At 43.3% G+C, this 20,560-nt stretch overlaps 1 protein-coding gene across 2 annotated transcripts in view; it reads left to right on the plus strand.

The window, feature by feature from the left end:
• hhat (hedgehog acyltransferase) overlaps window positions 1-20,560 on the plus strand; it is a 390,783-nt gene that overhangs the window by 87,166 nt on the left and 283,057 nt on the right. For both annotated transcript variants that reach the window (XM_085980882.1, XM_085980888.1), the window contains one exon: window positions 4,638-4,673. In XM_085980882.1, coding sequence (XP_085837008.1) covers window positions 4,638-4,673 — 36 coding nt within the window. The remainder of the gene's footprint in view (window positions 1-4,637; window positions 4,674-20,560) is intronic.

Raw genomic sequence — 20,560 nt, forward strand, 5'->3', positions numbered from 1 at the left:
CAGCTGCGGAAGTGGTGTAAAGGATGCCATGTTGCAGATGGTGAGTTTCAAAGCGCAGAGAAAGTAGCTTACTGCATTTTTAATACATATAGAGATTTCTTTAGCTTACAAGTTTTTAGATCCAGCTGTATGTCCAGTGCCACCTCATTGGGAGAATCTCTCTCACCATTGACAGATCGCTTCTGTCATCTCACCTGCAGCTGCCATCTATTGCAGCAACATCGGTGCCCTTGGAAAAATCAGACCTTGATCCTCCGAATCCTGCAACGATCAGCATCAACATCAACATCACCAGGCACACCAAAATGACCAACAACCTAAACAACCTTCTCTTCCATCACCTGATGCTGCACTGGATACAGGGCATCAGCCCCTGACAACATTGCTGCCCAGGAGGCCAGTGATGGCATCACCATGGCCAGATTTACTTCACTTGATGCTGTTAGCCCTGGCTGCCACATGATGCGCCAGGTTGACACCATCCCACACCAGCACCATGAAGCATCCCTTTAATGTCCAAGCCATTCCATGCACACTCATCACTATGGGGTGGGGGGGGGGGGGGGGAAAGGAGTTATGTCTGAACAATGACTGGAACTCAGACACTTCTCAAAGTGCGCTCAGATCTGTCCAATAAGGGGCAGTTTTGGAAAAATAAATTTCACAGTATGACAGCACATTACCAGAAACTTCACATGGACATTGGATAAGCCTCTCAAGTGCCTACCCTTGTGTGTTGCTAGTTGGTATGTTTGCAGTAGGATGAGGGTGAGTGTGAGGGGTGGCTCGTGAGATGGGGAAGTGATAAAGTAGATAGAGAGGGTTGGGTGGAGGTGCAAGGTAAGTTGGTGTGAGCAAAGATGTGCAGGAGAAGGGTATGGAAGGCAGAGTGATGGGGATGTGTTGAGTGGCACAGCAGGGTGAGTTTGAGTGTGGCTTTGCAGTAACGTTTTGTGGTCCACTGAGATCATTGAAAGGTTGGCACCACTGCTCTGACGACATCCCTGCTTTTGCCCTCCTGTGCAATGTGCAACCAGGCTGCGTTGGTGTCCTGGGGAGGTCTCTTCCGCCCTTGGAAGGGAAAAGAACCTCCCTGTGTGCTGTGACTCCCTCCATAAGCATATGGAGGGAGTCATTGGAGAGCCTGGGTGCAAGCGTCCAGCTTTGTGCAGTGCTTGTCAGTGTTTGCAGCACCTCAATGCTGTCAAACACTGACAGAACAACTGTCAAACTCAGTGTGGCTGTGGTCCCTTTAAGGAAACTGGCTGATGACGCATCATCAAATTACACCATCAGACCCACTTCCTGTTAATTGGCCGGGAAGCCCGCAGGGTGTGCTTAACAAGGCCAATCAAGGGAAAATCTCGTTTACAGAGTGGCTGCAGCCAGGTTCGTGACTGGAAGCCGGAAAACAGCTCTCCCGCCACCATCCCGCCTGCTCTGGGAAATTCGCGGCCTAAGTGTTGCTTCTAAATTACAAGTGACGTAATAAAGACTCACTACGCACTTGGTTGCACGTAAAGCAAGGCTTTAATCGACTTGTAACAAAACATGGAGGACTAGTTAGTAGTCACTAGCTTCCTGTTTCCAGATTGTCTCTGGCCAAGTTGGGCCCACGCCCGAGTATTTATACTCCTCGGACGGCGCCCTCAGCTGCCGTTCAGTAGTACTTCCTGAGTTACTTCTTGTAGAGGTTGCGATTTATAACAACAAGTATCTTGCTACATTATACATAATTACACATAATATCACAGAAATTTCAAACCCATTTCAAAGCAGCAAAATAAGTATGTGGGGTTTTTAATTTTGATATTTATATAAAGCACAGTAACTAAGTAATGTCTGGGTTGGGAATTTGGTGTGAATGGGAAATGATTTTGTGAATGTATTGAATATGCATTTAATCCAGACTTCAGTTATGTTGCATTGTTGTTCTATGTGCAATAAGAAGCATAGTCATGATCTGACACAGTATTCTGACCTCAATAACTTGTATGCTTGATAAAATATTTGCCAAACTTCCTAAGTAACCTATCTTCAGGTTTTGTGTTGCTTTCAAAATTTGGTATAAAGTGAACTACAAATTATCCTTTCATCCACCCGTGAGCATGAATTTGTGGTTGGTGTAAATCAAATTTTTTTCAGTATCTAGGTTCTTTTGACAAATGGTGTTGTTGGGAAGTTGTCTAGAACTTAAGTAGGAACCAAAACAGCTGTTCAGCCCATTAAGCTTACCTTTTCATTTAATTTTAGGTCCACATGCTGAGACTACTTTTATTCCCCTCCTGGTTTGGTATCAAACCTGTCCATTTAATTGTCACAATAGACAAGATTATAATCCATTCTGATAAATTACATATGAACGTAAGAAATAGGAGCAGGAGTAGGCCATTCAGCCTCTCGAGCCTGCTCTGCCATTCAATAAGATCATGGCTGATCTGATCTTGGCCTCACCTTCACTTTCCTGCCCGCTCCCCATAACACTTGATTCCCCTGTTTTTCAAAAATCTGTCTATCTCCGCCTTGAATATCTTCACTGACTTGGCCTCCAGAGCTCTCTCGGGTAGAGAATTCCAAAGATTCACGACCCTCTGAGAGAAGAAATTCCTCCTCATCTCCGTTTTAAATGGGCGACCCCTTATTATGAAACTATGCCCCCTAGTTCTAGATTTCCCCACGAGGGGAAACATCCTCTCAGCATCTACCCTGTCAAGCCCCCTCAATCTATATGTTTCAATAAGATCACCTCTCATTCTTCTAAACTCCAATGAGTATAGGCCTAGCCTGCTCAACCTTTCCTCATAAGACAACCCCTTCAACTCAGGAATTAACCTAGTGAACCTTCTCTGAACTGCCTCCAATGCAAGTATGTCCTTCCTTAAATAAGGAGACCAAAACTGTACGCAGTACTCCAGGTGTGGTCTCACCAACGCCCTGTACAGTTATAGCAAGACTTCCCTACTTTTATACTCCATCCCCCTTGTAATAAAAGCCAATATTCATTCCATTTGCCTTCCTAATTACTTGTTGTATGTGCGTGCTAACTTTTTGTGTTTCATGTACGAGGACACCCAGATCCCTCTGTACCACAGCATTCTGTAGTCTCCATTTAAATAATATTTTGCTTTTTTGTTTTTCCTACCAAAGTGGATAACCTCACATTTTCCCACATTATATTCCATCTGCCAAATTTTTGCCCACTCACTTAGCCTATCTATATCCTTTTGCAGACTCTTTGTGTACTCCTCACAACTAGCTTTCCCACCTATCTTTGTATCGTCAGCAAATTTGGCAACAGTACACTCGGTCCCTTCATCCATGTCATTAATATAGATTGTAAATAGTTAATGGCCCGGCACTGATCCCTATGGCACCCCACTAGTTACAGTTTGCCAACCTGAAAATTACCCATTTATTCCGACTCTCTTTTCTGTCAGCTGGTCAATCCTTTATTCAGTCTAATATATTACCCCTAACACCGTGAGTTCTTATCTTGCGCAGTAACCTTTTATGTGGCGTGCCTTCTGCAAATCCAAATACACTACATCTACTGGTTCCCCGTTATCCACCCTGCTTGTTACATCCTCAAAGAACTCTAGTAAATTTGTCAAACACGATTTCCCTTTCATACAATCAAGCAGAGTCAACATGGTTTTATGATTTTCTAAATGTCCTATTACTTCCTTAATAATGGATTCCAGCATTTTCCCAATGACAGATGTTAGGCTAACATTAAACTTAGCAGAAAGCCAATAATGTTTTACATATTACCATAGTGCAGTATACTTTTACATAGTCTACTAAGTAACGTTTCTGAAAGTTACACTGTCCTTTATGTGAGTTTCAACACAATTCAGTAGTGATGAAAAGCCACAGCCTGAACGTATTGCACATAACAAACAACTATACATATTGGACATAATCCCTAGTACTAGTGTGAAAATTTGTACTCTGGCAGTAAGATCGGGGATGTATTTATTACATGATAGCAATGCATGGTTACGGAGAAACGGGACTTTAGAAAAGATTCCACTTATTACCAAGGCCAGTACTTTTACAGTTTTCAGGAGGAAAAGGACAGAATTGTGCAATTTGAACAGATAAACACTGCTAAAAAGCCACATAAAAAGATAAATTTAATTAATTCAGACACTAAAAAAAAAAAGCTCCTATCTAAATAGTAATCACAGAATGCAAGGTCACTATTATAAATGCAGGTAGTTGGTTCCAGCGTATGTGTGCCTGTCTGATGATGAATGTTCTATGATTTGTGAGCAGCATGTGGTAATTTCAAATTGTGAAAGTAGTTTTTTTTGGATTGATGGTAGTGAAGACATTGCTTAAAAGGGAAAACTTGAGCATTGGTCAAATCAGATTGGTCTAATTTAACTTAATCCCAACAATCAATCCCTGTTATTTTTTGAATTGAATCCTTTTGAAAGGAAGCATATTTAGCTTTATCAACTGAGAGTTTAATCATTTCAGTGTGCAGAAATAGAGCAACAAAAAATGGCATTCCAAAATTTAAGACAATTGTTAAAGTGTGAATAGAACAGTAAAATATCTGCAGTTAGGTACTTGAAGTTCATATTCTATTCTAGATTTATTTTAACTAAAACTCTTATGTTTCCCTCTAGGGAGTTTGATGTTGGACTACACCGCTGGCTAGTAAGGTAAAGTACAGTATTTTTAAAATTATTTTTTTCAAGCTAACAAACCATGCTTCTGTAACTGCACGTTTCCCTCGGTAGATCCAGAGAATTCTAGATTCCCTGTATCAGTCATTTTATTACAATTTCTTCATGCACAGTGTGATGCTGAAATAAATCCTAATATTACAGTAATAAAAATTAGCTCAAGGTGTAATTTTCAATCCGTTGCTTGCTAAGCAGCACATCAGAACCCTTAGGGCATAGGTGTTGGATGCAATTCTTTAGTCTGACAAAGCTGGCACTATGTTTCTACATTTCTTAAACAAAATGATTATTTTAATTAAATGCAATGTTGAAGACCCTCTAAATGTAGTTCCAGTGATCCTATGGATAAGTTTTGATCTGGCCATTTTTATTTTTTAAATTACAAACCTTGCTTGCCAAGCAGTTTTCCTGGAATTATGCCTTTGTGACAGGTCAGTGACCCTAGTTCACATTGCATTTCACTAGGATTAAATTGACTTGAGTCCATAGGGTTACACTGACCTGTTATGACAGTGCATTCCTGCAGGGTTGCATGTTGATACTTTGGCCTGTATTTCAGTACTGATGTTGTCTTTTTCTGTTGGGATATTTGTCAACTTATTTCCTGTAATCAAAAAAGATGGGTTTCATTTGAAGTTCTAAATTTGCCCTTGTTCATTAAAGGAATACAAGGTTTGCAGCAATTGGATTTCTGACCTTTATTTAAGTATTTCTCATGGAAAACCAAAATCTTTAAATTATATGTTTTGAGTATGCAACTCAGAAATTATTTCGCAAGTTCCTGCACTGTTGGAAATGACATTTGAAGTGCTAGACATTTATTGGCCTGGATTTTGTGGTGGGTAATGACGGCAGACTGTTGGCGTTCGGCGTCATTACCCCATTGAAACTGAGCGCAACTTCAGGATTTAGCGCGTGCGCATCTAGAAACAGAAATCCCGAAGTTCCGGTCAGTCATTCACTGCTCCGACACAGGCTGTGCTGTGTACCCCTCCACCCAAATAGCCAGCAATTAGTGGAACTGACCAAAACTTAAGCTTTTCTGCGCTAATATAGCTGTTAAATACCCCATTAAATATTCAGCCTTGTTGGAATAGGTGTAACTGGGGTTTTAACTCCATATTGACTGCTAAACAACCGTTCTGGCCCTGAAAATTAATGTTTATATTTGTGGGATGTCAAATTTCTCCATTGCGTTAAAAATTACAATATAAAAAAAAAAAAAAATTTTTTAAAGTTTGTTCATGATATTTCAGCTTTTACCTTATCCTCGTGGGAAAGTCCCAATCTTTATTTTGCCCTTTCTAACATTTTTAAAAAGTGAGGATATAAGCTGCTTTTTATTTCCTGGTTTGTTCTCGGTTAGAATTATTCAATGTGATTGGCTGCTTAGACATCTTGTTGACGTCACTACAACATCGCTATAGGAATCCCCTATTGACAGCACTACAATCAATTGCACGGCGAGAAACCTCAGGTTTTCGATGGGCAGCTTTCTTCGAGGTCAGCGGTGAGCGCCTTTGCTTCGCAGCTGACTGCAAATTACGGGCTAATATTTCCAGTGCCAAGCTGAGTGCTGACCGATAATTTACTTCTATTTTTGAGTGTACTTATCTTCTCATGTTAAGCTTCTTTCTGCCCTTTTTTTCTCCCCATTTCTCTCCTCGATTGCACGTGCACTGTGTCCAAGAAGGCAAGTGAGTGAGTTGCTCCTAAGTCACTACCAATAACACTCTTGAAGAATCATCAGGTGGAATGCAAGAGTGGCTACTTGACGTCTCTTTATCCAGTTTGCTCTCCTTTCTGCAGTGAGCCTCTTGGTCTCCATCCAGCATCTCCCAGTAGCAGCGCAACTGATACTTTTAACATCAATCCCACATTGTATTTATCAGTGGTAGTGTACATTGGTACTCCAATCAATTTAGTTAATATTGTAACAACAATAACTTGCATTTGTAAAGGGCCTTTAACTTAGATAACGTGGCTAGACACAGGGTTTTTTGGCAAATTGGAATTGATGGAGGGGTGACAGTAAGAAGCCAGTAAGAATGACATTGAAGAAAGCAAATCTATAGGTGAGAACAGTAAGTAGTAGATTATCAGTGATGATGTGACTGAGGTAAGGTGGTGTGTGGCAGTATTGTACAACTGGAAGCAAGTGGTCCTGTTTCAGCTCACCAGGGTCTGATTGATTGAGAGGCTCCAAAAGGCAATGGAGCCAGTGGCAAGGGAGTGAAGTTACATAGGATATACGGCACAGAAACAGGCCATTCGGCCCAACCAGTCCATGCTGGCGTTTATGCTCCACTCCAGCCTCCTCCCATCTTTTCTCATCTAACTCTATCAGCATAACCCTCTATTCCCTTTTCCCCTCATATGCTTGTCTAGCCTCCCCATAAATGCATCTATATTATTTGCTTCAACCACTCCCTGTGGTAGCGCATTCCACATTCTCCCCACTCATTATGAGGGAACAAAAATGATGGTTTCAGTCTTTCTGATGTTCAGATGGAGGAGATTTTAGGGCCAATTTTAACCCCCCCCCCTCCCAGGTCTGGCACTCTTCCCGCACCATGTTTGTGGCTGCATGTTAGATGCCTGTCCCAGGCAAGCGAGGTCCTAATTAAAAGCTCCACCCCCACTGCATTTTAACTCTCTCAGGGTCTATAGGTCAAGATCAAGACTTATTTTCCTGGACCTAACTGAGGGGAAGTGCAGGAGGAGGTTGTGCAAAAGTTAACGCAGACCTGTGTAAAGGTTAACGCAAACCTATGCAACCCGGCCTGTTGTCTGCTGGACAAAGGAGGGCATGCCTTGCCAGTGGCCCTCAAAGTCACCACAGCCCTGATTTTTTTTTTTTAATATGACACTGGATCCTTTCAGTCTGTAACAGGACCATCAGCCACATAACTCAGTCTGCAGTTGACAGCTGCATTAAGCAGCTGACCGACGCTCTATTTTCCAGGGCCGAGCAGGACATCACCTCCCTCACTGAACTCTGCAGTCAACAGGAGAGAGTTTGCGGTCGTTTCTGGCTTACTTCACATGCAGGACATGATTGACTCTACACACGCGGCCATTAGGGCACCAGAACATGAACCAGCAACATTTTTCAACAGAAAATGATACCATATCAATGTACACCTATTACAGAAACAACGTCATACAGGTCTGCTCAAAGTCCCCATGGAGTTGCTATGATGCTTTTATTCTCAGACATTCCACCATCCCCTGCTATTTGACCCTGGGAGGAGCAGATCTGGCTAATGACACTCCTGCGCAACCCCACCACACTTGAGCAGCACAGATACAATGGAAGCCAAGGCACAGCCAGGATCCTTATAGAGCACACGATTGGACAGCTTGAGCAGAGTTTCAGATGTCTGGACCGCTCCTGGGGGGCGTGGGGCCGCAGGGGGCTCCAAGCAATATGCCCCAGATAGAGTGCCACATATTGTCATGGTCTACTGCATATTGCACAACATTGTATTACAGAGAGGCCTGCATCTGGAGGAGGAAAAGCAGCAGCAACAGCAGTCGTCATCAGATGTGGAAGACCTGGAGGAAGGAGATGAAGCAATTGAGGAAGGAGGTCCGCATTAGTGCCTGGCAGCAGGGAGATGTCAGGGATCTGCTCACAGCTCAGCGATTGCACTGAGATTCTCACACCTTGCCATGAAAATTTATAAAGAGCTCCTCTGCATAACAGTCCTTGACTCATTCTTACCACTCACTTCATCCTGTATTGAAGACTATTCAAACCATTCAGACAACTTCTATATCAATGGCATTCTATCCTATTAAACCACACTACAGACCAAAGGCGCTCAATTTAATTCCAAACATAATAAGTGTCTTCCATTCACTTCTCTCCCAGGTGATCAGCCCATAGCGTTTTTATTTTAAGAACGTTTCCTAACTCTACTACTCTTGCAATGTGCACCCCTAGTGGCCTCAGCAGAACTGGTGGATGGCTGCTGTGGACCCTCGAGATACTCATGACCAGTGACTTCTAGGTGCTTGAGCCTGTGAGGGCCCTGCTGCTGCTGGAGCAGACTGGCCCAGCTGACTTGCTGGCAACACAGTGGGTACTGGGAGGGTGGGGGCGCAGCAAAGTGCAGATGTGCAGACTTCCTGAGAGGCTAGCACGTGCTGCTCCCATTGTGCCAACAGGCATAAATTAGATATGTGCAAACATCTGCCACTCTCGGTGCTGGGGTCCATCGTTTCCAGTCATCTACAACAAAATCGCAACTGCCATTGTTTTCGGTGGGGGGGCGGTGGGCGGGGGGTTGGCGGAGCTATGAAAATTAGCTTTCAACTGTTACCAACACTCGGCAACAGTGGAGTAGCGCAAAAGTTGCAGGAAAAATATGGAGCGACATTAGTGATGGCGTAACTCACTTACTCTATAATTTCCTCTTTCTTTTGCGCTATTCAAGGATCCCATTATAATGATGCACGTCTCCATGAAGATCTGGGCCAAATGACCCAAAATTTTCTCGATTCACTTTACGCCAGTTTCTACGTTGATCTTGCTGAAAGTAAGATCAGCATCCAACTTACCTGCGGTGCGCATTTGTCAACGCTGGAACATAAAAATGGGTATAGAACCAGCAGAATGTTGTGCCACCAATAGGGGTAATAGCGAGTGGGCTGCTGTCTTCTCTCATGGTGCCTCACTGTAAACCATTTGTCTCTGCTGCGCCTCTTCCTCTTCCATTATTAGGCAGAATATGGGTATGCACATTGGGAAGGCAATTCCAGCTGCTTAGTCCTTCTGAATACGTTTGGGGTGGAGAGGGAGCTCTGGAAAATTTCAGGTATATTTGAGACTGACCGCACTTTGGTTAAGTGTAGCGTAAAACTGGCATAAATTAGATACGTGCAAATTTTCTTACAAAAAAAAAAGTACTATGCCGCTCGTCACCGTAGTTACGTCGAAAAGTTCCAGGAAATTCCGGGCCAGGTCTTGAGTGTAGGCAGTAGCAAGTATTGCTCAATGGAAGTTGGCTGTGGTTGTTGGAGGTCATTCATCTCAATCACATGACATCACTGCAGGAGTTCCTCAGGGCAGTGTCCTAGGCCCAACCATCTTCAGCTGTTTCATCAATGACCTTCCCTCCATCATAAGGTCAGAAGTGGGGATGTTCACTGATGATTGCACACTGTTCAGCACCATTCGAGACTCGTCAGATACTGACGCAGTCCGTGTCCATATGCAGCAAGACCTGGACAACATTCAGACTTGGGCTGACAAGTGGCAAGTAACATTCGCACCACACAAGTGCCAGGCAATGACCATCTCCAACAAGCGAGACTCTAACCATCTCCCCTTGACATTCAATGGCATTACCATCGCTGAATCCCCCACTATCAACATCCTGGGGGTTACCATTGATCAGAAACTGAACTGGACCAGCCATATAAATACTGTGGCTACAAGAGCAGGCCAGAGGCTTGGAATTCTGCGGCGAGTGTCTCACCTCCTGACTCCCCAAAGCCTTTCCACCATCTACAAGGCACAAGTCAGGAGTGTGATGGAATACTCTCCACTTGCCTGGATGAATGCAGCTCCAACAACACTCAAGAAGCTCGATCGACACCATTCAGGATAAAGCAGCCCGCTTGATTGGCACGCCATCCACCACCTTCAACATTCACTCCCTCCACCACCGGCGCACTGTGGCTGCAGTGTGTACCATCTACAAGATGTACTGCAGCAACTTGCCAAAGCTCCTTCAACAGCACCTTCCAAACCCGCGACCTCTACCACTTAGAAGGACAAGGGCAGCAGACGCATGGGAACATCACCACCTACAAGTTCCCCTCCAAGCCACAAACCATCCTGACTTGGACCTATATTGCCGTTCCTTCACTGTCGCTGGGCCAAAATCCTGGAACTCCCTTCCTAACAGCATTGTGGGTGTACCTACACCATATGGACTGCAGCGGTTCAAGAAGGCGGCTCACCACCATCTTCTCAAGGGCAATTAGGGATGGGCACTAAATGCAGGCCTAGCCAGCGACGCCCACATCCCATCAATGAATTTTAAAAAATGCATAAATTGTTAAAATGTAATTTTTGTTCTAAGCTTCATCACTTTTTAAATGGTTTATGGCATCATTGAATCATAGAAAGTTACAGCACGGAAGGAGGCCATTTCAGCCCATTGTGTCTGCGCAGGCCAACAAAGAGCTATCCAGCCTAATCCCACTTCCCAGCTCCTGGTCTGTAGCCCTGCAGGTTAGAGCATACCAAGTGCACATCCAAGTACTTTTTAAATGTGGTTAGGGTTTCTGCCTCTACCACCCTTTCAGGCAGCCACAACCCTCTGGGTGAAGAAATTTCCCCTCAAATCCCCTCTAACCCTTCCACCAATTACTTTAAGTCTGAGTCCACTGGTTTTTGACCCCTCTGCTAAGGGAAATAGGTCCTTTCTATCCACTTTATCTAGGCCCCTCATAATTTTATACATCTCAATAAGGTCTCCCCTCAGCCTCCTCTGTTCCAAGGAAAACAAACCCAGCCTATCCAGTCTTTGCTCATAGCTAAGATTCTCTACTCCTGGCAACATCCTTGTAAATCTTCTCTATACCCTCTCTAGTGCAATCACATCTTTCCTGTAATGTGACCAGAACTGCACGCAGTACATCTATCATTAATTTGCAATTGTTAATATATCTGTTGCTTCTCTGTGGTGAAAAGCTGAACATAATTAAATTGCAATCAAACAGAAATTATCTGATTTGATTTAGGAGGTAAAATTACCTCTATTAGATTGCTTTGTACAGCAATTTTCTTAAATGTTCTGCTTGTAAAACGATCTGAATAACGCAGAAGTATGCATAGATAAATCAGTTCCACTTTAATTGACAATTTCTTTATTAAATTCTTCATAACGCAAGATTAATGTCCAAAGTAAAAAAAAAATTACTTTTCACTGTTAAAAACAGCTTTATGTTTAATTTCCTGGATCATTTCTGCTGCTGCTGTAATATGTCGCCCAAAACCCTCTGCTGCTCATTTACATAGCTCTGCACCCATGTAGAAGACCAGCTCTCACTCGTTCCCTGCATTTGCACCCGTAATGCACTGGCGTAGATTTACGCCCAAAGTTTTCTGGAGTTTGATAGTGATTTGATTTGATAGGAAAATTATGCAGCCATGGAAATATTATTTGTGTAATATAACTAGTCATGATTAAATAATGCATAATGTAATGCTAGTTAGATACCTTGAATTTTTTGTTTGATTTATCGAAGATAAATTTCCCGCAGTTTCACAATCTTGGAAATTTTATTTGTGTCACTGTACCTTCTGGTAACAAATTTACCAGCCAGCTTATCACCTGACTGTGTTCTAACCAACTGATTCAATTATGAACACTAACACCACCCCTAGACTACTTGATTTATAATTAATTATAGTTGAATTTATATGGTGCTTTATCACATCATGGAAAAGTCTCAAAGACCTTCTTCACACGGAGAATTATTTTTGGGATGTTATTACCTAGGCAAACGCAGCAGCCATTCTTCATCAGCAACATTCTACAAACAATTAATCTGTTTTTTAGTGGTATAGTTTAAGGAGAAGTGTTGGCCAGAACACCAGGAGAATTCCTTAACCCTTTTCAAATAATGCAATGTGATTTTTAATGTGCAGAGAAATAGGACCTCAGTTTTAATGTCTCACCTGAAGTATAACACCTCTGACCGTGTACAGTGTAGCACTCCCTCAGTACTGCACTAGTCAACAACAAAAGCTTATGTTTATATAGCGCCTTTAATGTAGTAAAACGTCCCAAGGTGCTTCACAGGAGCGTTATCAAACAAAATTTGACACCGAGCCATATAAGGAGATATTGGGCCAGAAAGAGGTAGGTTTTAAGGAGTGTCCTAAAGGAGGAAAGAGAGGCAGAGAGATTTAGGGAGGGAATTCCTGAGCTTAGGGCCTCGGCAGCTGAAGGCACGGCCGTTAGTGGTGGGGTGATTAAAATTAGGGATGCGCAAAAAGCCTGAATTGGAGGAGCGCAGATATCTTGGAGGATTGTAGGGCTGCAGGAGGTTACAGAGATAGGGAGGGGGCAAGGCCATGAAGGATTTAAAAACAAGGATGAGAATTTTAAAATCGAGGCGTTGCTTAACTGGAACCCAATATAGTTCAGCAAGCACAGGGGTGATGGGTGACCAGGACTTGGTGCAAGTTAGGATACAGGCAGCAGAGTTTGAATGAGCTTAAGTTTATGGAGGGTGGTAGGTGGGAGGCCACCAGGATTGCATTGGAGTAGTCAAGCCTAGAGGTAACAAAGGCATGGATGAGGGTTTCAGTAACAGATGAGCTGAGGGAGGGGCGGAGTCGAGTGGTGTTAGAGAGGTGGAAATAGGCGGTTGCGAACAGTCTGGTCAGCATAGACTATGTACTCAATTCTGGCGTGGAACTAGAACCCAAAACCTTCATCTTCCTCTGTAATTAGTTAATGAGTTGAGAATCCTACTAACATAGCCAAAGTGACAGTTAATTTAATAACTACGCCCAATTATGCAACACACTGATCAAAAATCACTAGCACATGAAAACTGCATCTGACAGTTTGAGAGCAATAATTGTCTACTTGAGGTCATCCTATCTCTTTGCAGGAATTTTCCACCTGGTTGAATTTTTGCTTGATGTTATTTGCATTTTGCTCTATACCTGAAATTGCCAAATAAAACAAATTTATCTATTATCCTCACTTACTTAAACTGCCTACTGTTACCTCAAGAAATGTGACTAGCATTTTAAACAAATTAGGTCACAGCATTTCAGTGTAGAGAATCATCTTCCATTCAGCTACCAATGCAGAAAATGTTGGCCTTGGCATAATATCAATGTATATTGCTGATTTAAGCATAAAGATTTCCCTAGTTCATCTATTTTGATGATCAGCAGTGTATTAATCTATTCGTCCTATTTCTTCAGAAGCGCACATTCTTATCTTGAAAAGCACTGAGACTGGGTAGACCCAAAACTAATTTGTATTGGAGCCATAATGACATGATTTCAAAATTAATATAACAGAAAAAAGCAGATTTAAAAATACATATTAAATTTTGAAGGCAACTAATTATTTCGCCTGCTTTTGTTGACAAAGGTTTTTTTTCATCTAACATTTTTCCCTCTAGCTAAATTTCCAATGTCCAAAAATAAGGGTTTAAATTAATTTAAAAAAACACTTCGCAATAATATGTTAAATGTCTTCATTCATTATTTTTGTGTATTTTAATGCCTTCACTAATATTTTAGTTGAAGGCTTCAGCTTCTCTCAAAAGCCTGGGCTTGGACTTGATATTTTTGCCCAGAGTGTGGCTCGGTGAACCATATTTAGATTGTGCAGTATATCTAATTTCACAGGCTGCATTAGTACTGTTCAGTCCATTGTACTGATGGAATATTTTTCTTTAGCTTCTGGTGGTTAATTTTGAAAAAAATGAGGACACATTTTAAAAGCTTTATTAAGATAAAATGTATGTGTCTTTTACAAAAAAATCAGAGATGCTGCCTCTCTGTGTGTGTGCGCGAGTGTGTGTGCGCGCGAGTGTGTGCGTGAGAGTGAGTGTGTGTGTGAGTGTGTGTGTGAGTGTGTGTGTGAGTGTGTGTGTGAGTGTGTGTGTGAGAGTGAGAGTGAGTGTGTGAGAGAGTGAGTGAGTGTGTGTATTTTGTGGGAGAGAGATTGAGGAAAAATGGCAGTGTAGTAATTACAAACCTGTTGTAGCTTTTGTTTTGTGTTGTGTTGTATGAACTTCAGGAATAGAGAGTATGCAGTCAGAGGTCCTGTGAGGGGGAGAGAGAGTCTTATCTCTCTCAATGATATTTCAATTTTCAAAAAAATACATATTAAATTTTGAAGGCAACTAATTATTTCACCTGCTTTTGTTGACGGTTCAGAAAACTTCAGTGCTATCTCTTTCTCTTGTGAAACAGAAGGGGTAATTTTGAACCCTGCCGCTGGGTGGCTAGGCAGTTAATCTCGCCTGTGGGGCTCACCTGCCGATGTCCCACGTGTGTCGATTTTGAACATGTTTCGCCTGGTGTTAAGGGGACGGTAATGGCTTCAATATGGAGTCAGTAGTCTTTTACCCCAACAATGCAGCTGACTTTGAATGGGGCCTACCTACTGCAGAGTGCTCAAAGCGCCTGCCTGTTCCAGGCGGCAGGCCCCTTTTAATCTGGAGATCAGGATTGGAGCTTACGCTTTGCACGCGTCCATCTATGGGCGTTACAGCTAAAAAGGCCCAGCAAAGGTAAATTTGAAATTATTTTTGTGGGACCCAGAGAAGCACCCGCCTCCTCGCTGTCGTGTCCCCACCCCCCGCACTTATCTTGCAGGCGCCTGGGCTGACCCGATATTGCGCAGCCTTAATTCGGTGAGCTGTATCGGGGCGTTTATTAGGCACCCTGCAGCTTACTGGCCTGATGCAAATGAGCCCGGATCTCAAAATTGTGGCCACCTTTTCGGTGCAGGTATGTGCAACAATCCAGTGTGTTCTTTTGAGCAGGCAAAAGGGACACCCAACAGAAACTGGCAGGGTCCTTCTTTAAATAAGTAGATCGGGCTCCGATTATATAATCGGGGCCATACAGCTATTTTAACCAGAGGACTTATCAAAGACATCATGGGCAGGATTTTCATTGGGCCGTGGAGGCGGGATTGGGGGTTAAAATCCCAAAATCGGGGGTCCCGAACCCATCCCGCACTGGGACCCACCTCCCTGAGGCGGGAAGGGGATTAGTGCCAATTAACTGCCTGTTAACAGGTAGTTAACGGGCAGTTTTTAGCCTAATCCCTATTTTTAATGTTGAAGTGTGGGATTCCCGACGGCTCCAAACCACGCCAAGTTAGAGGAAGCGGACCGTCGGGATGAAGGGCTTGGAGGGGTCGAGATGTCCGGTGTTCAGGTGAGTGATGGGTGCATGAGTGCAAAGGCAAGTGTGTTTGGTGTGTGTAAAGTGTTTAAAGAAGTTCTACTAACCTTTACTTACCTTTATAGCCTTCCTTCCTTCAGGTCTCGGGAGTCCCTCATCTCACCGGCACAGAAAGCAGAATGGCTGCGAGCTGTCAAAAATTGCAGCATTCAGCTTTCTGTTCCGGGGAGATCTCTAAATTATCCTGAGAGGAAGGAATTAACTTGGAATACAGATTGTCAGTTTTTGACCCCTTCAAACAGCTGTGAAACGCTGATATTTCATCTGTCAAAAGGTCTTGACAGATGAAATATCAATCTGTTGCCGGGTGGCCCTTAATTGGCCTGCTGAGCCCGCTGGGCGGGCTCAACAAGGTCAATCAAGTCAAAATCGCGTGGGTTGGCTAGAACTCGATGGAGGCGGGACTACAACCCCGAAAGTTGTAGTCCCGCCTCCTACCCGACTCCTCAATGAAAATCCAGCCCCATATGTGTCTGTAAGCTAGCCCTCTTGGTCCTCTTTAACTTTTCTGCAACCCATTCCATGCTCTTCCATAGACTCCCCTTAATCAGTCCACCCATGGCACTACCCTCTCCTGGTTCCATTCTTATCTGTCTCAGCAGTCAGTACATTTGCAATGGCTTCTCCTTCCATACACACACAATCAGAATTTCAGTATGCCTACAGCTGCATCTTTTGCCCTTTCCTTATTGCCATCATAGTTACTCCCACCAATAGAGGGTCAACTTCCATTCATATTACAGATGATGTGCTAATCAATCTCACTGCTACCCTTTGATTCTATGACTAATGCTGTCAGATATCAGATTTCGAATGAACCAGACTTTCTTCAGCTTAACATCAGCAAGAGTGCTCTGATTGGCATTTGCCAGAAACTTCACATCTCCAGCATTGACTCCATCTCCCTCCTTGGCTGCTCACTTAATTGAACACAACGGTGTGCAACCTCAGCTTGACCGAGTTGAGCGTCAAGCCTCACAACCAGTCCATTGCCAAGACAGCTTACTTCCCCCTATGGAATATCACCAGCCTACACCCTTACCTAATCTCAGTCACAGCTGAAGACCTTACTGATGCCTTCATCACCTCCAGGTGTGAATTCTCTACCAATCTCCTACTGGTCTCCTCAGGTCCATCCCACATAAAGTCTAGTATATTCAGAACTCTATGGCCTGCACCCTATTCTGCACAATATTCTGTACGTCTATCATCCTTTTTCACTGACCTCCAATGGCTCCTTGTTTCCTAGAGTATTGATTTCAAAATGCTCATCCTTATCTTCAAGTGCCTTTACTCTACCTCTGCATTCTTTTCTATCATTCAGGTCCACCACACACCCTCTGCTCTTTGAATTCTGGTCTGCTTTCCTCTCTTTCAGCCCCCTCTCCACCATTGATAGAAAAGCCTTCAGTCATCACTCCCTGTGCTTTGGAAATCTATGTTTAAGTCTTTGGTACCTCCTGCTCCTCCTTCAATAACCTCCTTAAAAATTACCTCTTTAAAGCTCCTCTACTTCCTGCTTTTTGCCTCCCAGTCTTCCTGTAAAGTTCCTTGGAAAATAGGTGCCATATAGGAACAGGAGTACACCATTCAGCCCCTCAAGCCTGTTCTGCCATTCTATTAGATTATGGCTGATCTGTACCTCAAATCCATTTACCTGTCTTTGCTCCAGATCCCTTGATATAAATGCAACTCCTTTCCTTTACCCTTACCTAACAACAATCTGTTGATCTAAGTCTTGAAAATTTTAATTGGCCCAGCAGCCACAGACTGATTGATGCAAGTTGTTTTGTTGTTGACCTAGTTAATAATCTTAGCATATACTGCTCACTAGAAGAAACAAATAATGGTTTCATAAGGGCAAGGCCAAATCCTGATGAGATTCATCCTGCACACAAGACTGAAGAAAAAATCCCTACATTTGAATATGGAGAAATGACACAGCAGACCAAAATCCATTGGGCTGGATTTTCATCCAGGAGTCGGGTTGGAGGCGGGACTACAACTTTCGGGGTTGTAGTCCCACCTCCATCGAAATGCGGCCAATCCACGCGATTTTAACTTGATTGACCTTGTTGAGCCCGCCCAGCAGGCTCAGCAGGCCAATTAAGGGCCACCTGGCAACAGGTGACATCACAGATTGAAATTTCATCTGTCAAGACATTTTGACAGATGAAATATCAGTGTTTCACAGCTGTTTGAAGCTGTCAAACACTGACAGTTTTACTTCTAACATGAGTCCTTCTCCACAGACTCAGTTAGAAAGCTCTCCTGCACAGATAGCTGCAGGCTGTCACTTTTGACAGATCGCAGCCATTCTGCTTTCTGTGCCGGTGAGATGAGGGACTCCCTGAACCTAAAGGAAGGAAGGCTGAAAAGGTAAGAAAATGTATGTAAAACTTATTTAATCACTTTAGACACACCAAACACACTTACCTTTGCACTCATGCACACATCACTCACCTGAACAACGACATCTCGACCCCTCCAAGTCCTTCAGCCCGATGGCCCGACTCCTCCAACTTGCCATGGTTTGGAGCTGTCGGGAATCCCACAGTTCAAGCTTAAAAATAGCGATTAGGCTAAAAACTGCCTGTTAACTGGCAGTTAATTGGCACTAATCCCTTCCCGACTCGGGTAGGCAGGTCCCAGTGCGGGGCGGATACCCGCCTCCTTTGAAACTGGCATGGAGGCGGGATGGGGTCGGGACCCCCGATTTCGGGAATTTAACCCCCCCACACGCCTCCAAACCCGACTCCACGGCACACTGAAAATCGAGCCCCTTGTCTTCTGGTAGTAATCAGCAGGAACCAGAAATCTGAGTTGGAAGTTTATCAGGTACTTTGTTAATCCATCAGAATGCGACAGCAAAAGTGTACAAAACACAGAAATGTGTAAACTTTAGCACTCTACTGCTGATGTGGCATGATCTGTGCAACGGAACCTTGTTCTGTAGTGCATTGATGGATCCTTTTTCATAAAAACACATCTAAATCCTAATTTGGCCAAACATATGCTTTCAGAATCTATTCTAATCAGTCCAATTCAGACTCTGAATCCCTGTCTAATGTGCACCATTTACATGGGTTCTATTCCATAGTGTTTTTGAAGTTGCTATGTTAAATTATGCACATGCTGTCGCAGTCAAGCTCTCAAAATCTCTCAGCTTTCTCTAATTGTACCGACGGGAGACTGCTAAAGACAAAGTGCATGATACAGAAACAGCCTTTGAACTGAAGAAAATGCATAGCAGGAATCCTCATCAACCTCTGTTTTTGTCTTGTCTCCTGAATGGATGATATGGAGTAACCCCTCATGCTTTAGCTTCTCCTGTTTTCCTCTTGGGGAGCATGCTAGTTTGCTTGGTTTATCTGTTTTTCTGAGTGCCTTGATGCTTGATTCAATGTTGCTAACTATCCGCATCTGAGCTGAGTTTACTGATGGTTTATCTGTCATATTAAAGGATGATTTTGTTTTATTTTGCTTTATTACTGCATTGACTGGTTTTATTTTTACATCTGCTGATGCAGGTGTTTTTTTCACTCTTCTATTCATAAAATATTGAACAATAGAGTTTTAAAAAAAACTGCCGTCAATAGAGGTAAAGGTTTATTCTATAAGAGTGAATTTCTTGCCGGGTGCTATCCAGGCGAAGAAGGAATCTGGAAATTGTATGGCTTGTTGTTCTGCCTGGTGGCGGATAAAAATGCACCTCATGCCTATTTCCCTTAGGGCTGCACATCCAATCAGCTCTGCTCCTTTTGAGCAGAAGTCTCATTAAGCATGCATGCAGCATGCTAATGAAGGCTGTGAGAAGGCCTGTTCCTCTTTCTGATGCCTGGGATGAGGTTTTACTTGGCGGTACTTCTGTCCATCATAATCACGTGTTGGGGAAGATGCTTAAATTCGGACTTTAAAGGGACTTAAGGGAGGGAGCCTAGTTCTTTTTTGGATTTATTTTTTCATTTTCCAAGTACTGTAATATTTTGTGTTTACAAGTTCATCCCTTTTACTAGTGTACTAGTGTTTGTAGTGTACATTAATGATTTAGATATGAATGTAGGAGGTATGATCAGTAAGTTCGCAGATGACACGAAAATTGGTGGAGTGGTGAATAGTGAGGAGGGAAGCCTCAGGCTACAGGACGATATAGACGGGTTGGTCAGATGGGCAGAACAGTGACAAATGGAATTTAACCCTGAAAAGTGTGAGGTGATGCATTTTGAGAGGACTAACAAGGCAAGGGAATACACAATGAATGGTAGGATCCTAGGAAGGACAGAGGATCAGAGGGACCTTGGTGTGCATGTACATAGACCCCTGAAGGCAGCAGGACAGGTAGATAAGGTGGTTAAAAAAGCATATGGGATACTTGCCTTCATTAGCTGAGTCATAGAATATAAGAGCAGGGAGGTTATGATGGAGCTGTACAAAACGCTAGTTAGGCCACAGCTGGAATACTGTGTGCAGTTCTGGCCGCCACACTATAGGAAGGATGTGATTGCATTGGAGAGGGTGAAGAGGAGATTCACCAGGATGTTACCTGGGCTGGAGCGCTTCAGCTATGAAGAGAGACTGGACTGGCTGGGGTTGTTTTCCTTCGAGCAGAGAAGGCTGAGGGGGGACCTGATTGAGGTGTACAGAATTATGAGGGGCATAGATAGGGTAGATAGAAAGGAACATTTCCCCTTCGTAGAGGGGTCAATAACCAGGGGGCATAGTTTCAAGGTAAGGGGCAGGAGGTTTAGAGGGGATTTGAGGAAAAACTTTTTCACCCAGAGAGTGGTTGGAATCTGGAACTCACTGCCTGAAAGGGTGGTAGAGGCAGGAACCCTCACAACATTCAAGAAGCATTTAGATGAGCACTTGAAACGCCATAGCATACAAGGCTACG

This window comes from Somniosus microcephalus, chromosome 3, assembly GCF_052327205.1.
Source record: "Somniosus microcephalus isolate GS21.2 chromosome 3, FLI_Smic_1.0, whole genome shotgun sequence".
Lineage (NCBI taxonomy): Eukaryota > Metazoa > Chordata > Chondrichthyes > Squaliformes > Somniosidae > Somniosus > Somniosus microcephalus.